General features: G+C 33.7%; 1 protein-coding gene across 1 annotated transcript in view; it reads right to left on the minus strand.

Moving 5' to 3' along the window:
- The window catches only part of Eip74EF (Ecdysone-induced protein E74), an 85,324-nt gene that overhangs the window by 28,642 nt on the left and 33,314 nt on the right, over positions 1-23,368 (minus strand). Inside the window, exon 5 of the mRNA XM_086838627.1 lies at positions 21,799-22,279. Within this exon, the coding sequence (XP_086694753.1) occupies positions 21,799-22,279 (481 nt within the window). The remainder of the gene's footprint in view (positions 1-21,798; positions 22,280-23,368) is intronic.

Here is a 23,368-nt window from a genome sequence, read left to right on the forward strand (position 1 = left end):
CTGCTGCTGCTGCTGCTGCTGATGATGTTACTGCTGTTGCTGCTGCTGCTGCTGCTGATGTTGCTGCTGCTGTTGCTGCTGTTGCTGCTGCTGCTGCTGCTGATGTTGCTGCTGTTGCTAAAGAAAAACAAGCCTTGGCGAATGTGAAAGAAAGGAAAACTCACAACAAAACTCGTGTTGGCCAGGTTGGATGACCAAGCGGCCAGCAACTTGCAATCTCAAATCGCGAATCTTAAATCGCGAATCACACATTTGTATGCATTGCCATTCGGCCATTCATAATGAAAGTGAATTTCGCATACAGTTTTTTTTCCAGGCCCAAGTCCAAGCATCGATCTCTGGCTGCTGCTGCCACTGCTGTTGGCCAATTTCTAATACCAAAAAAACCAGTTGGTAGATGCCTGGTAAAAGTATCTTAGTAGGCCGCTTTTGGCATCGTCATCGCATCGGGGCATCTGGTATCGGGTAACACTGACTGACTAACTGAGTAACTGACTTCTTGGTCATGCAACATGCGGCAGGCAGCAGGCAGCAGGCAGCATGCAGCATTGGAAAAGCGAAAAGAAAACTGTTGGACACATGTGGCTGGCATTTTCACATTTGCTCGCCTCAGTCGTTTCTTTTCTATTTCTTTTGCATTTCTTTTATTTACATTTACATTTATTTTATTTTCAGTTTTAGTTTTGCGTTTTTGTTTTTGTTATTCTTTTTTGTTTTTGGCTCAAACAACGTCCACGTCCGTGGCGGAAAGTATTTATTTTAATTAACGAATCGCGTTGGAGTGCTGAGAGTTGCCTTGGTTTTTTTTTGTATTTATTTATTTCGGCCTGTTTGCTCGATTTTCATTTGATTTCCGAAAGCCATCAATTTGAATTTTTACTTTCGCTCAGTCGACGCCACGCTATTTGAAAATATCAATTCAATTTGTAGTTTTTTTGGGGAAAAAAAGAGGCTTTTAGGGAATACAAAATATAGTTTGACAGATTAAGATACGTTTTAGAAAAGAAATTAGAAACTTAATTAAAATTCTTAAGGCTTGAAAGGCTTTTCTAGCGCATTTCCCTCATCTTCTATAACTTTAAAAACTATTTAAAAAGTTTTCCAAGTTTCCATAGATCCATTTATGCAAATTTAGCTTTGTATTTAAAATATAAATAAAAAAAATTGTCTAGCAAAAATTGTTGATTGCTTTATTTATGGTTTATTGTGGCCATTGTTTAATGCATTTTGTGTTTAGTACCTGCAAAAAATCACGTATACACCATGGTGTCTACAATTCTCAATGCTTTTCATAAAATATATATTTTCTATAAATATATATATTTCCTGGGAAAGCCAAACAAATGTTCAAGTATAGATTTATGTGAGTTATTTATAGTTTAATCTAACAACAACTTGTTCAGGAAACTCTAAAGTTAACCTTTACAAAATATTACGTATACGCAATGTTGTCTACGATTTATACTATATTTTCTTCTAGAGTTTTCATTTTCCTCCCCCTATAATATATCCAGTGACAATTTCCGATCTAAGCATTGCATTTCTAATCATATGTATATATATGTTATATGTTAACAACAACTTTTTCAGGAAACTCTAAATTCAACCTTTATGAAATATTACGTATACGCAATGCTGTCTACGATTTATACTATATTTTCTTATAGTTTTCATTTTACATCTCCATAATAATAATAAGTCCAGTGACAATTTCCGATCTAAGCATTCCATTTCCGATCATATTTATATATATGTTATATGTTAACAACAACTTTTTAAGGAAACTCAAAATTCAACCTTTACAAAATATTACGTATACGCAATGTTGTCTACGATTTATACTATATTTTCTTCTAGAGGTTTCATTTTCCTCCCCCATAATGTAACCAGTGACAATTTTCGATCTGGGCATTGCATTTCTGATCATATTTATATATATGTGTGTTTTTGTCTATAACCTTTTAGAGGTTTTTCCATAACTTCCCTTGACCCGAGGCAGTGGCATTTCTATATATTTCTATATTTCCATCGCCGCTGATCGTTCGAATTCTAATGAATATTGAAATTCAATGGAAACACTTCTCGAAACCGACCGCCTGCCACCCGTCCCACTCGCTCGCCCTGCCGTCTCGCTCAGTGTCAGTCGCCAAACAGACAAAAGTTGATTAAACTGCACAATAACAAACGGCGGCAACAACTACAACGGGGCGTTTTCAAGTTCAAGCTATTGTGAGTGAGTCCGCAAAGATAGTCAGTCGTCAGTCGCCAGTCGCCAGTCGTTTCAAACGCTAAATTCAAAAGAGCATTTCAACTGGAAAATTCCGAAAATAAAAAAAAATAATAGAAAGAAAAATTGAAGAAAAAAAGATGTAAAGGAAAATGCTTTTATGGCTTATAATCGATGCATGCAAAATCTCAATATTTTGAAGCCTTGTTTAAGATATTTTCTGATGAATATGATATTGTTTTAAAGTCTTTTATCTTATTTTCTATACGAATATAGTTTATACATCTCTATAAAAAGTTTTAACACTATATATACACATTTCCTGGATCTCAAAAATATTGAAAATTATTTAAATCAATATTTCAGAAAACTTTTGAATTGAATTTTGATATAATAAAGGTCTTATTGATATCGTTTGAATATTGAATATATTTATAAGACGATATAAAAATCAATATTTCACAAATCAAGCGATGTTATTTTGAATATAATAAAAGCATTTTTGACTAGAATCTACTTCAAATAATTGTTAAATTAAAATGCTGTACTTTTAAAGAAATAATTCTGATATTTGAATATTGGATATTATTTACTTTGCGATAAATTCGATAATCATTTCTTAAACTGATATAAAAAGGATTTATTTTATCGATATATATCATTTATATTTACATCGTAAAGATAAATCCTTTCTATTAAATATTTTTAAAGAATTTCTGTCAATATGATTATTTAATTAAAAAATTTAAAAACTTAGTTTTTAATCTTGTCTTATAGTATTTTTTTTTTACAACAAAAAATACGAAAAATACCTCACAAGTGCATCATACATCTTTTTTGCGTAGTTCTCACGCATTATAACAACTTGATTAAATGTAAGAGAACGCAAAATTGTTTATAATAATAATACAACAAAATATAAAGAAAAAAAAAACAACTATTAACTAAAAGTGCAAACTCAAAGCTTTAGCTTCAGCTGCATTTGCTTCTTCTTCTACTAAATCATCATAGTTTATTGTTGTTGTTGTTTTTGTTGTTGTTGCTTTTCTGTGCGTTTTCATTTTCATTTTGGTTTTGGCTTTTCGGTTTTTGTTGTTTGTTTACGTGTTTTATTGAAAAAGATTTTCAATGCCATTATAATGCACACACACACACACACACACACACACTCACACTCGCCGTTTGTTGTAAATGCAAGCAAAGCAAACGTCCGTCTAACTGTACGACCGTCAACCGCAAACTTTTGGGCCAGCGGGGAGGTCTGGCTGTTAGGGGGGAGGTTACACTGTGTAAGGTGAGGCGAGGGGAGGTGAACACGGCAAACGTCGACGAGTGCAGCAGAGCAACAGCGCAGTCAGCGGCGACGCTAACTGCAACCGCTCATCCGCCGAACGGATTTTTTTGTTGTATTAGTTTTTTCTGTTTTTTTTTTGTGCTAGTAACTGCCACTAAAACTCGAACGAGGGTCGCCAGGGAAATAGTATATATCTTATCAGTGGGTAAAAAAAAAAATTATAAAGAAAATCTTAATAAAAGGGTAGCTCAAGAAACTTTACTAAAATAAATTATAAACAATTTAATTAATGCTCAAATCTGTTCAAAGAGTTAAGGTAGGTCATGACACATAAACTATAGAAAATAATATGTGTTTGCATTAATTATAGTTCTATTGAATGCTTAATTGTATGTTTAGCTTTTAAAAGTTGAAACAATAAGCAAAGTATTGAGGTAGGTTATGACTTTTAAAATATATAGTCAGCAAATCGATTAAGATTGTGATCGAATAAATGCTTAATAATAGAATATAGATTAAGTTTCAATAAGAAGAAAAGGTATATGAACTCGAAAAATTAAAATTGAGGTAGGTTATAATCTATTAGCAAATATAAATATAATGTAAAATAGTTTACAAAGATAAGGAATCTTTGATTATATTAAAAAATAGTTATATTATATTTTTAATATAATCTTTGTAATGTATGTAATGTAATGCATTATAAAATATAAAAATATTTTATAATATAGCTTGTTAAGACAGGGAAACTTTGATCATATTAGAAAATAGTTATATTATATGACTAATATTAAATAAATTGAGGTAGGTTATATGTAATGCATTATAAAATATAAATATAATGCTAAATAGCTTTATAGGATAAGGTAACTTTGATCATATTGATATATATATTAATAATATAATATAATTAATAGGTTATATTATATTATTAATATATTTCAAAATTATATATTATTTATTTTAAAGTTCTTTCACAACATTTAAATTATTTTATTAAAACATTTATCACAGCTATATATCTCGAAGACACCTCTTTGATTTTTCCCTGCTAATTGAAACATTTTCCCAAGTATCACCTCCAGAAATTTCTAGTTATCTTTTTGGACAACTTTTTTAGCCACACCTTTCCCGAAACCCAAAACCCCGAGTCTGAGCCGGCTTATTAATATGTTGCAAAGGAAAGTTTTTCACCGACATGGATGGCCGGCAAATTGATCGTGCAATAATTACTGCATAGCTGCCAGTTGCAAGTTGCAAGTTGCAAGTCTGCTGATGCTGCTGCAGCAGATGATGTTGCAGAGACGATGATGAAGTTGTTGCTGCTGCTGCTGCTGCTGTTTTGCTGGAAATGGAAAGCAACGAGAGGGAAAGTGTTGCCAGTTTCCATTGGCATTTTCCCAGTTTGCCGGCTTTAGCCAGTTGGCAGTTTTCATTTTCCATGGCATGCAGCTAATAATACCAATCATAATAGCCGCATAATAGACACACTGACATTGAAACTAGCCTCCTTTTTGGGCGTGGCTGTGGGCGTTTTGGGTTTGGTTTGGTTTTTTTTTTGTTTTTTTTTGAGAGACAGACAAGATAGAGACAGAAACTGCTGGAAAACAGGATATATAAAGTCAAGAAAAAGCTTAGTAAATAAGAAATGACCCTAATTAAATAGGAAATTGACAAGGCAAACGGAAAGATAAGATAATACTTTAAGCTTGATTATCGACTCTTCAGAAAAAGGATAATTCTAACCGGAAAAGGTTTAACTAAGCGACCATCAAAGGCTTTGTCACATATTTTGCAATTGCAAATGTTGCTTTTTGCTATTTGCTTTTTGCTTTTGCAAACTAAAAACTGCACAACGGCAGCAGCAGCAATAGCAGCAGCGTCGTCGTCGACGACTGCAACGACATTCAACTGATAGAAGTCAAAGTTCTGAGAGAAGGCGACAGATAACACGTCACTTGACTCGAATGGGGACATGGACAACGTGCGTGTCGCCCCGCAGTTCCTCCCCGCAGCAGCAGCAGCAAAAGCAGCAGCAGCAACAGCAGCAGCAGCAACTATAGCAGCAACAACAGCGACAACTACAAGTCCGGCACTCTCGAGAATCGCAATGAATTGTCGTTAGCTTCGCCATTACCCCACGGGCAGTTCACTGGGTATAGTTTTTTTCCCCCTTTCGCACAGCCCACCCCCCTAGCAGCCATCAACCCCTACCAATGCCATTCTCTCGGATCTTAGCCACTTAGAGAAATAAAATAATAGTAAATTTATAGTTTGTGGGAAAAGTTATGAACAAGAAAATAAATAAATAAATATATATATAAATATAAAAAAATATATAAATATAAAAAATATATAATATTTAAAATTATATAATAAATAAAAATATATAATATAAACAAATTACTTAAATATTAAACTTGTTGTAAATCAAAAGCTTTATTTAAGTCGACTTTTGTTTAATATTTAAATAAGTTCTGAATATTTCCAAAGAATGCAACGTATCTAAAACTATTAAGTGGAACAAATTTATCAAAGTCTACTTTTCGGAGCAAGACTTGTTCAGAACAGTAATCTTGATCAAAAAATATTTTTGTTTAAGATAATAATACCCTTGCAGGGTATTATAATTTTAGTCATAAGCTTGTTACGACGTGAAGGAATCATTTTCGACCCCATAAATCATATATATTGTTGATCAGCATTAACAGCTGAATCGATCTAAGGCAGAAAATAAAATTTTAAAATTTTTGCAAAATTATTTAAGGGGTTACATCGTTAAAATTGTTAAAAATGTAATACAAAATTTTAATTTTCTAAATTTCTAAATATTTCTAAACATAAGAAAGCTTTCAGAATTAAAATTAATGCTTTTTTGGCTAAGTTATGAAAATTTAAAACTTTGATTAATCGGAAAAATTGTCAAATAAAAATATTTTTAAATATCAATTCAAAGATTGCGAATATGTTAAGCTTAAATATGATAAATTTCCGATTCAATCCTTTAATTCAATTGCAAACTGAAAAGATATATACAATTTTAGTTAAATGATATATATTTTCTCTTTCCCTTTAAGTTTTAATAACCACCTAACTTAGTGTTAACTTTTTCTCTCTGTGCATTCGATTTGGTTGTTAATTCGCATTTTATTTGATAGAATGTTGCGCGTATCGAACACTGCTACCGCACAATGTTGCAACGGGCTGAAAATCGCTCCGATCTCCCAGAGATTCGTTGGCAAAATAGAGGGGCGGCGTTTATGGCCGTTTGTCTGCCGCAAAAAAAAAAACAATTTTTTCAATTTAAATTGTTTGTTGTTGCTGGTTCTGGGTTGTGTTTCATTTTTTCTTACTTACACATATATATAGTTTTTTTTTTTGGTTTGCTTTTGTTTTATTTGAAATTCTCATTGCGTTGCAGTTGCAGTTAAAGTCAATTGCAGTTGTTTCTGCCGTGTTTGTTGTTGTTTCTTGGCTTGTATTTGAAAGCCAATGTCTCTGCTAGTACGGTGATTGGTTAGAATAAGGGGTGTTAAAGGTATTAACTAGATTAAGATGAAATATGATTTAAAAATACATCAAATACAATATTTTTTCTAAGTTTCTTTTAATATTTTAGCTCTCAGGAAATCGGTTTAAGTATTATAGTACATAAATAACACTTCCTTGTCAGATGTTTAACTGATTTGGTAATAATTTATCCTTAAAATCATATTAGAATGATCTGAATTTTGGTATGCAACAAGATAATTATACATTTATTAAAAAAAAGTAACAATTTTATTTGAAAGAGGTCATCTACATAAAAACATACTCATTTCAAATAAATTTATACCCATAATCACCTACAATTGTTTTGAAATTTGGTATGGTAACACATAAATACTAAATATAAATAATCATTAATTTACCAAACTGATTTAGGTTTATTTAATATCGAAAATAAGCTAGAATTGATATGAAATTTGGTATAGTTTTTTACAAATTATTAATAGTAATAAATTTATCTAAATTATCTAAAAATGTTTTATATAAAAACTACCCATAAGGGATCTTAAACTTGGTATACAACTTAGTTTTTCTCGATCCCCACTAAATAAAGCACCCTGTACAGTGCGAAACTAACGCACAATTTACCCACAGACACAAAATGCATGCCAAGAGTCACCAATACCAATGCAAGGCAACTATCTATGCACAAATACATATATAAATATATATATATATACATATATAGTATATAGATGTATAAACACACATTGAATGCATTTTATTTGCTTAGGCATATTTTTAATTTGCGAGGAAGGAGAACAAATAATGAGTGCCACACAAAATGGCACACAGAGCAAGATAGAGAGGGACTCATACTCATACTCATACTCAAACTCATACTCATACTAATACTCATACTAGCAGCAGACATTGCCGAACGAATTGCGAATTGCGAACTGCAAACGAATGCGAATTCACGAGTACGAGCAATAATAATAGCAACAAAATTTTCCTTTTCTAGGTCTAGGCCAGATGCACAATTACATTCTAAAATATGCACACAGCTGTATACATATATAAATATATATACATACATTTATATAAATATATCACTGGGGAACGAGCAATGCGACTGACGTCTCCAGCGGCAAAACAACAGGTAACACTTGGGATACGATGATGATATAGGGCCTCCCGGGCACTTGACTTCCCCATTAAATTGCAGGAAAGATATGTAGGGAAGAAGTACACCGAAATAAAGTAGGGGAAATATTATTGATATCTTTAAATATTTAATAGAATTTAAAAACCTTAAACAAAACGAGTAGATTTTATAGGTTTTAAGAAGCGTTTACTGAGCGTGCGGGTTCCGGTTCAAGAGCCAACAATGTCATTTGGTTATTGTTTAATTGCTTGTTATATCTATGAATCTTATTTATTTATATTATAAAAAATTCATTAAAATATTTTTTATAGATTAAAATAACTGCTTTTACTTTTTTTGATAATATTTAATTCTCCTAAAACATTTTTTAAATTAAAAGATGCTCGAAACAAGTAAAAAATATTTATGCAAGTGATTTATATCTCAAGTTAATATTTCTTAAGGGGAGTTCTCCTTTTTGACTTTTAAATATATTATTTTTGTGTCCTTTTTCAGATTTTGTAAATGTATCTATTATTTTATACTATTATTTTGTTAAAATTGCATTATTTATTTACTAGTTCATGCTACTTTATTTTATTCTAGTTGTTGTTGTTAGTTGAAGTATATTCTCTCGCTTAGCCACAAATAATTATTTTAGATTTCAAATCAATCATCTTATTTATATATATAGTGTCATTTATATTTTAAGAATGCATTTTTATAGAATGACTAACTCTTTGGATCTTAGTGTAAATCGTTTTGGAGAATCCGTAATGCAATATCCGTGATTATTTTCGCTTAAACTTGGTCTAGTCTCGTTCTCAGTTCCTGCAAGCCATAAATATTAATATCTAGAGAGGCGTTTATATATATACATATATATATATATATATATATATATATATACAGATACGTATATGGATGGATTATAGATGCACACGTTGTAGTCAGACATCCGCCTAATATTTTCTGCAATTGCAGTGGCCGTTGGCATTGCAGTTGCAGTTGTTGCTTTTGCTTTTGCTTTTGTTGCTTTTGTTGCTCTTAGTTGTTGTTCTTACGCATATATGCCATTTTCGCTTTCGTTTTTCACGTTTCTGTTTATTCGCTTTGAAGGACAAGCCCCATGTGCCGAGAGTCTTGTGCATTATGTCTATGTGTCGATGTGTCTGGGTGTCGATCTGAATACCGAACTGCAACAAGCAGCTAAAATAACAACAAAAACTGTCTGCTGTCGTTGGTGCTTTCGAATCTATTTACGCATAGACATTTTTGTCGCATAACAAGCACGCAATGGGCCAAGACATCTCTTACAGGTTTTGTTTTTGAGATACTAAATGGAGATATATTTTGATCGAAAAGATAGATTTTGAGATACTAAACAGAGATATTTTTTGATCCAAGAAATAGATTTTGAGATACTAAACAGTGATATTTTTTTATCCAAGAAATTGATTTTGAGATACTAAATAGAGATATATTTTGATAGAAAAAATAGAACTTAGGATACCAAACAGAGACATATTTTAATTGAAAAGCTACGGAGTTCTTAACTCTCATAAAAGGATGGACGTTTTTTGAAAAGCTCTAGGATTAAGCCTTAAAATATTGTTGTTTATTTGAAATACTTAATTTCCTTTTAGATTTCTAAAGCTAAAAATCAAGGATACCTTTCCCTATCTTTTTTATATTTACATTAGCATTTTACCAATAGAAAAAAATCCCCTCTTTTGAAATGTAAACCCCCTTTTCCATGCACCAAAAAAAAATGTGCTCAATTCACCAGCAACACATCCAATTAGTTTTTGTTTTTGTTGCTTTCTGCTTTTGCATTTATGACACACATACGATCCGAGACAGTTTTCCGCTTATTTTCCCCCATTTTTTTGTTTTCGCCATTTCCCGGCACACTCGCTAATTCCCCAAGAGAGTACAGCGAGATGGACAGCCATCGGGCATATCCGTTGCAAATGTTGCAAATACTGTGTACAAACAGTTGTATGTGGCATATACTATATAGTGCTTCGATTCGGATGTATGTCGGCGCGATCAGAAGGCTAAATGCAGCAGATGACGGATTAGATCGGTAAAGATATATAGTAGAAATACGTTTATATATACATAAGTGGAACTGACAGGAGGAAATAATTAGGGGCAACACGTCGATCAATTAAACGGCGGGAAAAACAAGGGTGGAATTGGAATTTCAAAGTGTATACCGTAGAAGATCTATTTTAAATTGTAAAATGTATTTAGACATTTTAATATTTAAGGTTGTTTTCATTTTGATGTATCATTGGGAAGACATATTAGTGTTTTTAATTAAATTAATAAGATCATTGAGAGAGCCTTGCATAATGTAAATGTTTATTTACGATCAATTAAAGGTTTTCTGGAAAGAGGTCTACAAGCCTGTTTAGTTTCTAAATTAATTAGGTCCTTAATAATATAATAATTTGAAAATTTGTTTCCAAGCCTTGTATATGTTTTTTTACGATCAATTTAAAATCTTCTGGATCTATCTTATCTATAATCCTTTTGATACCCTTTCGAGGTATCATAACTTTAGTTACAGGCTTGTAACCCAGTGAAGGAGTCATTTCCGACCCTATATATCATATATATTCTTGATCAGCATCAACAGCAGAATCGATCTAGCCATGTCCGGTCAAAAAATAAATTTTCGAAATTTTTTCAAAATCGTTAAAATTGGGGTAAAAATTTACAAAAATTTTAATTTTTTGTTACTTTTAAATCGAGTATGCAGATTAATTAACCTAACAAAAACTAACATAGGAAAGTTGTCCGAATTAAAATTAATAGATTTTTGACTTAGTTATGATTATTTTAATTTTTGAATTTTCAAAAAAATATATATCAAATAATAAATATTGCTAAATATCGATTTTATAGATTTCCGACACAATTCAATTGAAATGTTATAACAACTTCGACTTCTCGAAGTTGGTTACCTCTCTTGTTTTACTTATAATTTCAGATTAAGATTAAGATTAGAAAAAGTTTACAAGAGATTTCTTTAGATACTTTATGTAGATATCATAAGATATATATTTTCTTTAAATATATCATTATATATCCTCATATAAATGAAAGCTAAGCTCTGTAAGAAAAATAATCCCAGATCTTTGCTGATATAACTTACTATAACTTACTACCTAACTAACTAAATCAAACTAATTTTTACCTAGATTAGGCATTAGATTATCTCACAAAGTTCTCTACGTATTACCAAGTTAAGATCCCGTTCTTTAAGCTTAGTTCTTACCCAAATTGATCATCTAATTTTTGGGGCCTGTGTGCCCAGCAAACATTCTGTTTGCCGGAGACGGAACGGAAAATGGGATATGCAAACATGAAGCAACGCGATGCGATGCGAGGCGAGAAGTCGGATGCCCCAATGTTTGTGTGTTCCTATGTTCGCGTATATACATACATACATATGTACATGATAGCGCCGCATCTGATTTTTTTTCCTTCTACATTTCGCATGGGGTGCTGCCTGGGGAGGATGAGCAGTGGACAGGGGCAGAGAGGGGGGAGCATCGCCAATGATTGCAAAAGGGGAGCAGAGCAGAGCTAAGGCAGCGACAGCGACAGCGACAGCGGCAGAGCTTTCGCACACTTTGACGAATGCGCGCACGCTTTGCTTATATGGCACGGCACTCTGCTGCTGCTGCTGCCTGCTGCTCCCCCCCAGCGATGGCGTGTGTGTGAGTGTGTTTATGTGCGTATTTATATGGGACCCGTGTTTGTCTGTATGTACGGACGGGTGCAGCGAACTAATTCAAGGCTGCATACCACACACGCTACGGGCAAAGCAAAAATAAAGCTATCAATGTGTTTGTCGCGAGCGCTCTCCCACTCTCCCAATCTCCCACTCTTGCTCTCTTTGTGGGGCCTAGCGCTAAGCTCTCTCTCTCTCTCTCTATTTCGAATAGCTCTCGCGGATGCATTGGTGTTTGTGTGCAAGACAAGTTCAGCGCTAAACATTCAAAGCCATTGCGGTTGGGGGGTAGGTGGAGACGTGGCGATGGGGCGACGAGGTGGTGGGGTGAGGGAGATGGGGGATCGCGGCTGAGAATTTTGTAAGGTTGTATCATCATCATCCTCGTTATTGTTGTTACTGTTGTTGTTGTCGCTGTTGCTTCTTCTGCTTTTTATGCCGCCTTTTGTTTTCATTTTAACGAGATGCGACTGACGGCGCACGCTCTAATGCAATCACAGTCCAAGTCAGTGTAATAGTAACAGTCAAAATCAGGGGTAGAAAAAGTAGAATAGAAGAGGAACTGGAACCGGGAACTGAAATTGAAAGTTTAAGCTGTGAAGCCTAGCTTATTTCAAGAAAATCTTTACAAAGGTGGAGGTTTCTCCATTACAATAAAAAAAAACAATCTAGGCTCTAAGGATTTTTAAAAACACTAAAATATATGTTTAAAATTACACAATAAAATGTTGTAGGTACCAAATACAATAACTTTTTTTTTTAATTATTTTGAATACCTTCTTAATGGGTTTTAAAAACCATGGTTAATTCTCTAGCACCCTCGCATATATTTAATAAAATAAAATCATTACAAAAAGAAAGCTACAAATATTAAAATTAATAAAAAAAAATACCAGCGCCTAATAGTATGCAGTGAAAAATATTTATATATTTGCTTTGATTTTGTTGAAGTTTTATCACAAAATGAATTAAAAAATTGCCAAGGTAATATTTTATAGCTCAAATACATAACACATTTAAAATATTATTTGATTGATAATCTACTATAAACCCCTAACCTCTAACATGCTATATAGGAAATTTTCTTACATGGTTGTTATTAATAAATTCAGGCCCATATCTCATATTTTTCATTCCCATATCCTAAAAATCTGGAAAATTTATAATGGCTCTGAACGATTCCGGCGAAAATAAATATAATTTAATTTAAAAAAAAAGTTATTAATATGATTACAAAATATAAACATAGTCAAATTATTTGTAAACCATTTTCATACATTATTTTTAAAACCCAATTCAATTAATAAGTTTAAAATCTAGGAAACATTTCTAAACTCCAAACCAATTTTAATTAAATTGAAAGTAAAGTCTTTAGTACTATCAATTTAATTAGAAATTTTCGAATAAAAGATATTTACATACAAACTTGCACCTACAAACACACACATGCATAGACCCCTCTTTTTTTTATCCTATTTCATTATTGTTTCTCTCCTTTTCTCTCTTTCTGCTCGTTTGCTTTTCCTATGAGTTTGTTGCATTTGTTTTCGCCGCTGATGAGGTGAAGGTGAAAATTTGTGCAAAAACAGCTTGGGGGCCCCCTTTCTATTGCTCCCAGCGAAAAAAAAATACAAACAAAAAAATAAAATAAAAACCTCACACAGACAATAGGGATTATGCCGAACTGGTTACATGCTGCTGTTATTGGTGCAGTAGTTGCTGTTGTCGCGGGTTAATGGGTTACAGTGCAATTAGGACAGCCAAGGGGGGGGGAGCAACAAGGAGAGATATAGATACATATGTATATAGTACATCATAGTTGTGTATGTGTGTGTGTGTGTGTGTGCTTTGGCATATTGAATCTGATTAATATGTAATGGGAGCAAAGATGCATGCAAAGTACCAGCAGCAAGGAAGTTCACTGAATAAGGAATGCCACGTGGCGAGGATTTCCTTAAGATAATGAGGGGAAATTTAATTAAATTACAGGATATTATGGTTAGAAAAATTAAGAGTTGAAAAGAGAACTTTGTTTTTGAAATTAGTTAAAAGAATATTAGGTTAAATACTTTGTTTTCTCTAAGGAAACATTAAAAATCAAAAGAGAAGTTGTAGATAAAGAACACAACTCCCTTAAAAATCATTTAAATAAAAATAAAATCAAAAGCAAAGCTAAGCCCAAAAATTTCCTTAATTTTCACAACCCCCTTCCCAGTCTACAAATTATCTCTATAACACATATGCTTGCCTAAAAAAAACTAATTAAGCATTTTCATCTGTAGTCAATGTGCCACTGGACCAACTGGACCATTAATCAATCTGCAGCAAAGTTGACAAAATGGCGCACAAAATGACTTCATTGGCAGCACAAAAGAGACCCCATAATGCTTTTTTGCTGCCTTTGCTGCCTGCTGCTGCTGCTTATATAACGAGGCTAAGGCGAGGCTCCTGCCAAAAAATTGAGAACAACCAACAACAACAACTAAACGATATCCGTTAAAACTTGAACTCGGCGGTCAACCTGCAATGCGTACGAACAAATTTAGATAAAACGCAAAACAAATGCACAACAAAATAACACACAACAAGAAAAATAAGAGAACAAAATGTAAATAAAACAAAAAATTGGGAAAGGAAGCAAACTCTGACTAACCGAATTGTTTGTGTACACTTTTTTAGTTACTAGAAAAATTGCAATATATTAAAATAATATAATATAAATAAATAATAAATAAATAGAGTATAAATAAATAATATAATAAATATAACATGAAATACGTTACTACATTTAGTAGTAGGCCAAAAATGTAACATTTTTATTTACATTTTTTATTCCAAAGTTATCTTTATATTTACAAGACTTTTAAATTACTTTTTCAAAGACATTTTTAAATTCCTTCTTTAATTATTCTACTTGTTATAACAAGCTATAAAGATATAACATATGTACATCTTTTATTTATTTAAATTTAAAAATATAAATTTAATAGCATCCTTTATACATTTCTAAACCTTTCCAGGGTATTAATAATTTCAGTCAGAAGCTTGAAACTCTGTGTAGGAGTTATTTCCGACCCTATAAATTATATATATTCTTGATCAGCATCAACAGCTGAATAGATCTAGCCATGTCCGGAAGTAAAAAATTTTTACCAATTTTTTTTTTTAATTTTTACATATTTAAAACTATTAAAAATTTAAAAAAAAATTAAAAATTTTACATTTTAAGTTGTATATACATATTTGTTAAGCTAATAAAAATTAACACAAAACTGGTTTCCGAATGAAAATTAATGCATTTTTGGGTGAGTTATGAAGGATTTTCCACTGCAAGAGTATAGAAATTTCGGTTTCTCAAAGTCAGCTTTCTTTCTTGCTTTTTTTTTATTATATTTTTTAAGTGCATAGACTCCCCCTTTTTTCTTATTATATTAATTAATTAATAAGCTTTTCCTTTGATTTTCTTAATATACTATTTAATTTAAATTAAAATAAATATTTAAATTTTAGATTTAAAGGAAACTAATATTTTACTTTCAGATTTGAAGAAAAAATAATGAAAGTTCTGCAAACTGCTGTGTAGCATGAAAAATCTTAGTAGTTCCTTTTGAAAATCCATCTCATTTTTCTTTGAACTAAAACTTGGAAAATTAAACTCCTAACTTAAGTGACAATACCCTTTCTTTGAGAGGGTGCAATGGGAAAAAGACAACACACAGCAAAACAGTAACAACAAATGCCAAAGCAATCAACAAAATTGCAAAGTGCATTTTGCAGTGGCAACGTTTGGCACTCAGGCATTTGTTGTTATTTTCTTTTTAGGGGGCAGGGGTATTAGAGAGGGGTTTGCCCCCCAGAGGAGAGGGGGAGGGTACTTTTCGAGGGGGTCTCAGGGGGGTGGGGGTTGAGTAGTAGCAGTGTTGCTGGTGACAGTGACGTGCTCGGCCCGGTTCGGTTCGGTTCAGTTCGTTTGCTGGCTGGCAATGGACAAATGAACGCCCCTGACATCGTTAGTTGTTGTTGTAATTGTTGTTGTAGTTGTAGTTGGTGTTATTGCAATTGTTGTGGTTGTTGGTTGTAATTGTTGTTCCAAAGCTTTTGCACGCAGAAAATCCTGATTTGGTTATAACAACGCACATTTTGAAAAGCAGCAACATAGCAGCGACAAAGCGGCAACAGTGATTTTGATTTGAAATTCAAATTGCCAATCCAAATCTAAAGCCAAGAAATGCGTGAAACACACACAAAAACACACATACTAATACAGACACTATAGCCCTGAGCAATGGCTAAAATGATACATTCGTATGTTAGAATAGAAAATGTCAGTTGGAGTAATCAAATAAATAAAATCTGGCTAAGTGCTGCTGTTGCTGCTACTGCACCAGGGATGGCAATCGCAAAAAAAAAAAAACTCCAACAAAACGAAAGTGAAAACAAAGTCAAGACTTTTGCTGCAGAGTTTGAAAATTTTCAATTGGAATTGCAGAGAAAAGTGAAATTTTCCTGGGATGGGAAATATGGTATTCAAAGAAATTGATTTGGATTGAAAATAATGCCATGTTAATGCAAATAAAATAATTGGTGTACTTAGATATGCAAGATAAATTATTAATAAATAAATTAGTAGTAAAAGGGAAGGATATTTAAGTAAATTATGCTTGTTTTGGTGTTATTTAATTATATTTTACTATATTTATGGTTTATTATTTATATTAAAGAAAACCTATTGGCTACCCAGGAAGGCAAATCATCTTACTATTTCGTAAACAGTATATAAAAATTCTATAATTTATTTTGTAGGTTTAATTTATGGCACTCCTGATGGTATATTAATTTAATAAAAATTAAATACTAACAATCATAACTTTATTACTTTTCTTTCCTTATTTTTTCGTTTATTTCCCTATTTTCTTTCTTTATTTCTCATAATAAATCAAATAAAAATCTCTCAAGGAATGTAATCTTAACTAACTATAAGTCCTTTTATGTTGTTCCCAATACCACAAACATCTCGAAACAATATCCAACCATTTAAAATCAATTAAACCTAACAATTACATGCTAATGATAGTTAACAATCGAAATCAAAATCGAAATAGACATGCAAACTGATAAATACCAAACTGAAAATTATCACAAATCAAATGGATAGACAATCAATCTGTCAGATATTTTCTCACAATGACCCAGCCCTCAAATATTCAATATATAGCCATAGATATTTGAAGTGAGCGGACTTACTAACGCAGAAACTAACGCACTTTTCAAAAAACTATATCTAAACTGCGGCTTTGGTCGTGTGTGGAACCCCTTGACATTAATAGCGAGTCGTCGCTAGAAGTCTGCGGCATGGGGCAGGAATGGGGCTTCGGGGGGAGGGGGATGGAGTTAAATTGCTCTGGGGGGATGGTGGAAACGCCACAAAAGAACCTTGGACCGGCGCTGAACTCGCTGCAAAAGTGAACAATCTTAGCCGTCTCGACGCGTCGGTAGCGTTGACGACCGCTCGCAATGTCAACGGCTCGAGCAGCATTGGGTATATTTTTTTCTCCATTTTTTGTTCAATGACTGCCAGCTTCCAGCAGTCCGAGTTCGAGTCCAAGTCCGAGTCCGAGCTAGAATCCGAATCCGAATCCGAAAGCGAGTCCGGGTCGGTCGGAGGTGTATCCTTGAAAGCGAGAGTTCAATGCTTGGGCCGTGCGGCGTTTGAACCCAGCCGAAAAAAAAGGAAAACCAGAGAAAAAAAAGGAGGCGGCGACAGGACTCTCTTCGTCTCTGCCTACTTTTATCGATGTTCTAAAACTGCACTGTTGGAAAATCTGGGTAAGAATTGTGTAAGAATATGCTGGGGAGATATTCCAACCGAAGAATACTTTTTTGAAATTATTTAAGAAGTTTTTAGTGGGTCAATATTTAGGTATTTCTAGTGTAAGAAAATACTGTATATATAAAATAATAAGCATAACAGGATAGCAACCCTTTGAAAGATAAACAAAATGGCGCCCACAAAACTCAAAATATTTCATTGCCTACTTTCCAGCACAACTTAAATTGATTTCTTACTCTGAATAATAATAATTAAAAAGAAAGGAAAATAAAGATAATTAAGGAAAATTATAACTACTCTTCAAATATTCCCATTGTTTGAATCGATATTTATCAAGATTTTATTATGACAATTTTTTTCAACAAATCAAAGTTTAAAAATCTCATAACTAAATCAAAAAAGCATTAATTTCAATGCGGTAAGCTGTCCTATGTTAGTATTAATTAGTTTATTGAATCTGCATACACAATTTTAAAATTCAAAGCAATTTAGATTTTTGTTAATTTTTTGGTAATTTTAACGATATAAGCCCTTAAAATTTTTTGAAAATCTTGAAAAAATTAAAATGTTGTCGAACATAGCTAGATCGATTCAGCTTTTTATGCTGATCAATAATATATATGCTTTATGGGGTCGCAAATGACTCCTGACAGTGTAACAAGCTTCTGACTAAAATTATAATATCATTCTTTGAGCCGATATTTATCTATATTTTTATATGAAAATTTGTTCTACAAATCAAAGTCTGAAATTTTCATAACTCAGCCAAAAAAGCATTAATTTTAATTTGGAAAGCGGTTATATGTTAGTTTTTATAAGCTTAATAAAACTGCATACCTAATTTAAAGTTCTAAACATTTAAATTTTTTATCAATTTTTCAAGATTCAATTAGTAAAATTTTACCCCTGATAAAATTATGCAATTTTTTGAAAAAATTAAATCTTGGTCAAACATAGCTTAATCGATTCAGCTTTTTATGCTGATCAATAATATATATGGTTTATAGGGTCGGAAATGATTTCTTCACTGTTATTTAAGCTTCTGACTGAAATTACAATACCCTGCAAGGGCATACAAATTATATAGATAATTTTAATCAAAATTCTACATGTTTAACCATACATTTTTTGCGCAGTGTTCTTTAACTGTGGGTGGGCCTTGGGTGCAGGACCCAAATCTGATTGCGCCTCGTTTGCGGCATGAACTTCAACGAATTTATTCAAGTTCAAGGTTGCCGGAAAGCCCGAGCCTCGAACGCAGAACCCAAACCCAAACAGACGGCTCTTTGTCTGCGGCACGCACACACACACCCCTTACACCCACACAGGCTCTACCACACGCACACGCACACGCACACTCACGCCAAAATGGCCGACTAACGGATGGAGTGTGGGCAGCCATTTTGTGTTTGTGGCCCCGAAAACACCAATACACAGACACTTTTAGGCAGACATTTCCTACACACGCAACACACACACACACACAGCCGTCGCCACCCACCCACCCAGCCTGGCAGACGGAGCGAGGCAAATATCCTTTTGACCTTGAGCGCACAATTTCCACACGCAAAATTTATTGACCCGACTGTCTGACTTGGCTTCGCCCCATTCGAAAACTTTGTGGAAAACAAAAAACGAGCAGCGCAAAATAGCAACAACAACAAGAAGAAAATTGGAGTAAAATATGGAAGAAAAGAAACTAAGATGAGCAAGACGACATTTTAATGCCCTTGCAAAGTAATATAAAATAAATTATATAAATAAATAACTAACCAATAAATTATTTATTTATAAGGTATATAATATCACCATTGTGTGCCCAACAGATTTTTATAGCCATTTTTATTTTGTTTTTATGATAATGTTACGGAAATTTAGAGAAAACTTTTTGGAATATAGAAGTCTTTTACTTTAGATTTTTTTAAATTAATCTGAGAACTAAAGAAATTTATATTTAACTTTAAAGACGTGTATTTCCTTTAAGGTTTTATTATAAGAATTTAATGTTAATCATCTTGAGCTTATTTAATATTTTATTTTATTAAAGCAACTTTGACACATTAAATATTACGATTATATAATAAAACCTGAAGATTATTTAATATTTATGTATTTGTTTAAATACTTTAATCATTTACATGATGAAAAAACTTTTAATTCTCATCAAAATAAATCAAATCAAGAAATGTATTTATTATAATCAAAAGATAAGAGTTTGTTTTAATCCTATTTAGAAAATATTGAATGTTTAAACCATAAGTTCGGTAAGAAATTAAAACCAGAGAAAATTGTTATAAATAAGCCTTCACATAATTATAGCACTGAGATATATTTATGATTTCTTTAAGAAAACCACCATCACGTAATACCCCTTGAAAGAGTATTCAAATAAAAAAAAAACGAACAAAGAAGAAGAAGGCGAAAGGCATACCAAAAATGGCCGTCCTGTGCGGTTCCTTCTTCGCCTCCCCCTCTTCTCCGACTCCTCTCGGGGTTCTGTCTGGTTTTTATTTTCTGTTTCCCTTCCTTTTTTTTTTTTTGGTTGAGAAAAGGAAGTAGGTGCCCGCCGGAAAAGGGGGCGGTGGCAGTCTAGGGGGGTGGCTGTGGTAAAGCAGACGCTTCCCAGAAGAGCGAGGAGGTACCCCCGGCTCCAAAGGCTGCCGTCTGTGCCTTTCGTGTCAATAGACGTTTATTTGTCTGCCTCCCCGCCCGCTTGGAAAAACCCTACCCCCTTGCAAGGGGAAAATCCCTACCTACCAGCGGGTGGTGGTGGCAAGACCCTACCAAAAATGTTTGGTTTCCTTTCCATTTCTCTTTTTCTTCTTGTGTTTTCTCTTTTTTTTAGGCACAGCCAGGACGAGACAACAACCCGAGGACGACAAGGACGAGGAGGAGGGGGATGGGCTTGGAGCGACGACATTTATATTTCAGTCGCAGTCTCAGTCGCAGTCGCAGTCGCCGTCGCCGTCGCAGTCGTTAGGTGGTTGACTGTCGCGAGGGGGCGGTGCCTTTGTAGGGTTTGCTTTAGGGAGGACATCCTGTCGGGATTTAATAAACAAGTTACTGGCCTTTTTATTTATTTCTGGCTGTTGTATGTGTTTGGCTGACAGTTTCAGTTTTCATAGCGGAATGGCACAGACACACGCTCCGCGCGGGGAAAGGTTCATTGCCAGAAATTAAATTTGGAAACCAGCTGGGAAATTCAATTAGTTAAAACAAATGTTTTTGATAACGTAATTTCCAAAAAATATATATAGGGTAAAAGAAGTTATTAAATGTAAACGGAAATTTTTCATAGGAAAGTAGAATTGTTGAAGTCTTTTTTCCTTTTCTAATCTACCTGTAAATAAGGGAATATATTTCCCTTTTTTAAATAAATAATATAGCAATTTTTTTGTATTATTTTTAAAGTTTTTTTTAAAGGATTTAATCAAAATTAAAAGCTAATTAAACCATTTTTCTCAATTAATTTGATTCTATCTATGCATTTCAAACTGCCTAGTTATAGTCCAATCCCTCAAAACTGTTTCAATTAATCACAAACTGTACAACTGTTAAGATTTCGAACTGCTTTTCCTAAAGCTTTAAAACTGTAAACACGGTCGGCAATGCAGATCAATTTTATGATAAGCAGTGCAAGCAGTTACGGGTTGAGCAAATAGTTATCAAGCAGTGCGAGTTTCACACAATTCCCGAGCAGGTGGCGCTATCTTGCTTTTTACAAGTTGACACACCTTACACGTAAAATACATATGAAGAATACATTTCACTCTCAGTTCACTCAAAACCCACTAGATGGCAACACAGAGAAGTTACATTTCGGAAGAAGTGTGTAGTAAAAGTGACTCAAGTCTGGCAGCATTAAAGAAAGGCGCCCAATTTGAATTCCGAAGACAACTTTTAAAAGGAAACTTTAAAGACTAAAGACTTCTAAACTTTAAACATACTCAAGGTGTGAATTATGTACGCGAAATGAAGTCAAACAGCCCTCAAGTTATGTCAAAACCTTCAGAATAATTTCAAAATAATCTATATAAATAATATCAAAAAATCTTCGACTTACCGCCCAGCTTATCCAGTCGCTTCTCAATGTTTAGACACTTTGACATCAACTTTTCGACGAGCAGCGGATTGGCTGCGGCGCTTGTGCCAAAGCGTGGCTCCTCCGCCAGCGGCTGACCGCCCATTAAAGCATACTCCAGCTTGGTGGCACCACAGTCGCCGGCTACTCCGCCGCCGGAACCAACTCCTCCTCCTCCTCCAGCGCCTACTCCTCCTGATCCTGCTCCTCCTGAGCATTCATTGTTATTGTTATTGATCAGATCCCCGCACAAGGCAGCCGCTGCAGCAGCCAAAGCTGCCGATGCCGCTGAATTGGAGCCATCGAAGGCACCTCCGGTGGCATCCACCAGACTGGCGGCCACCGAATCCACCAAATTCTGGGCACTCAGCTGGGCATTCTCTTTGGCTAACAGATCATCGGCGGCGGCAACCACCGCGCTGCCAAAGTCATCCGATCCGATCACATTGTTGTTGTTCTCCTCCTGGGAAGGATATGGCGTCAGGCGGGAGGATTTGGGAGCAAGTAGTTACAGTGGATACCGGAGAGGGAAGAGAAAGAGAGAGAAGGAAACAAAATAATTATGAAAAATCTGCTTAAAAGTTATATCCTTCGACTGGCAGTGCTGTCTGAGTATGATTTTAAATTACTAAAAACGGAAGAGTGAAGGAGTCACCTACGACCATATAAAGTATATATATTCTTGATCAGCTGAGCTATGATGAGTAAGTATCAACGAACATTAAGTAACTATGATCAGTAAGTAACAACATATGATCACTAATTATGATAAGTAATTAACTATGATCAGTAAGTATCTATGATCATTAAGAAACTATGATCAGTAGTTAACAATGACAAGTAAGTAACTATGAGCAGGTATTAACTATGATTAGTAAGAATCATTGAACACTAAGTAACTATAATCAGTAAGTAACTCTGACCAGTAACTATCTATGACCAGTAAGTATGTATGATCAGTAACTAACTTTGAACACTAGTAAACAATGACTTGCAACTTTTGTAACACAACACATTTTGAAACCTTGGCCGGCAGAAGTCACTTCGTTCCGGGGATGTTAGAACTAGTTGAGAATCATATGCACAGATGTGCGAGATTTGTTTTCGATCAATATTTAAGCTATTTTAATGCAACTACGGGGTTATTCTTCTATATAATTTTACTAGTATATAATTTGGAGCATGGGGAATCGGTAGACTATATATATACATATATATAGCTGACATAGGAACAATCGGACGATTTGTAGAACTATGATCTGTAATTAACTATTAGCAGTAAGTAACTCTAAACCATGAGTATGTATGACCAGTAAGTAACTATGATCAGTAAATATCTATGAACACTAAGTAACTATAATCAGTAAATATCAATGAACATTAAGTAACTATGATCAGTAAGTATCTTTATGTATGATCTGTTACTAACTTTGAACACTAGTAAACAATGACTTGCAACTTTTGTAACACAAAATATTTCTAAGACTTGGCCGGTAGAAGTCACTTCGTTCCGGGGATGTTAGAACAAGTTGGGAATCATATGCACAGATGT

Source organism: Drosophila serrata, unplaced genomic scaffold, assembly GCF_035046125.1.
Source record: "Drosophila serrata isolate PLE 108 unplaced genomic scaffold, ASM3504612v1 contig_359, whole genome shotgun sequence".
In the NCBI taxonomy this organism is placed as follows: domain Eukaryota; kingdom Metazoa; phylum Arthropoda; class Insecta; order Diptera; family Drosophilidae; genus Drosophila; species Drosophila serrata.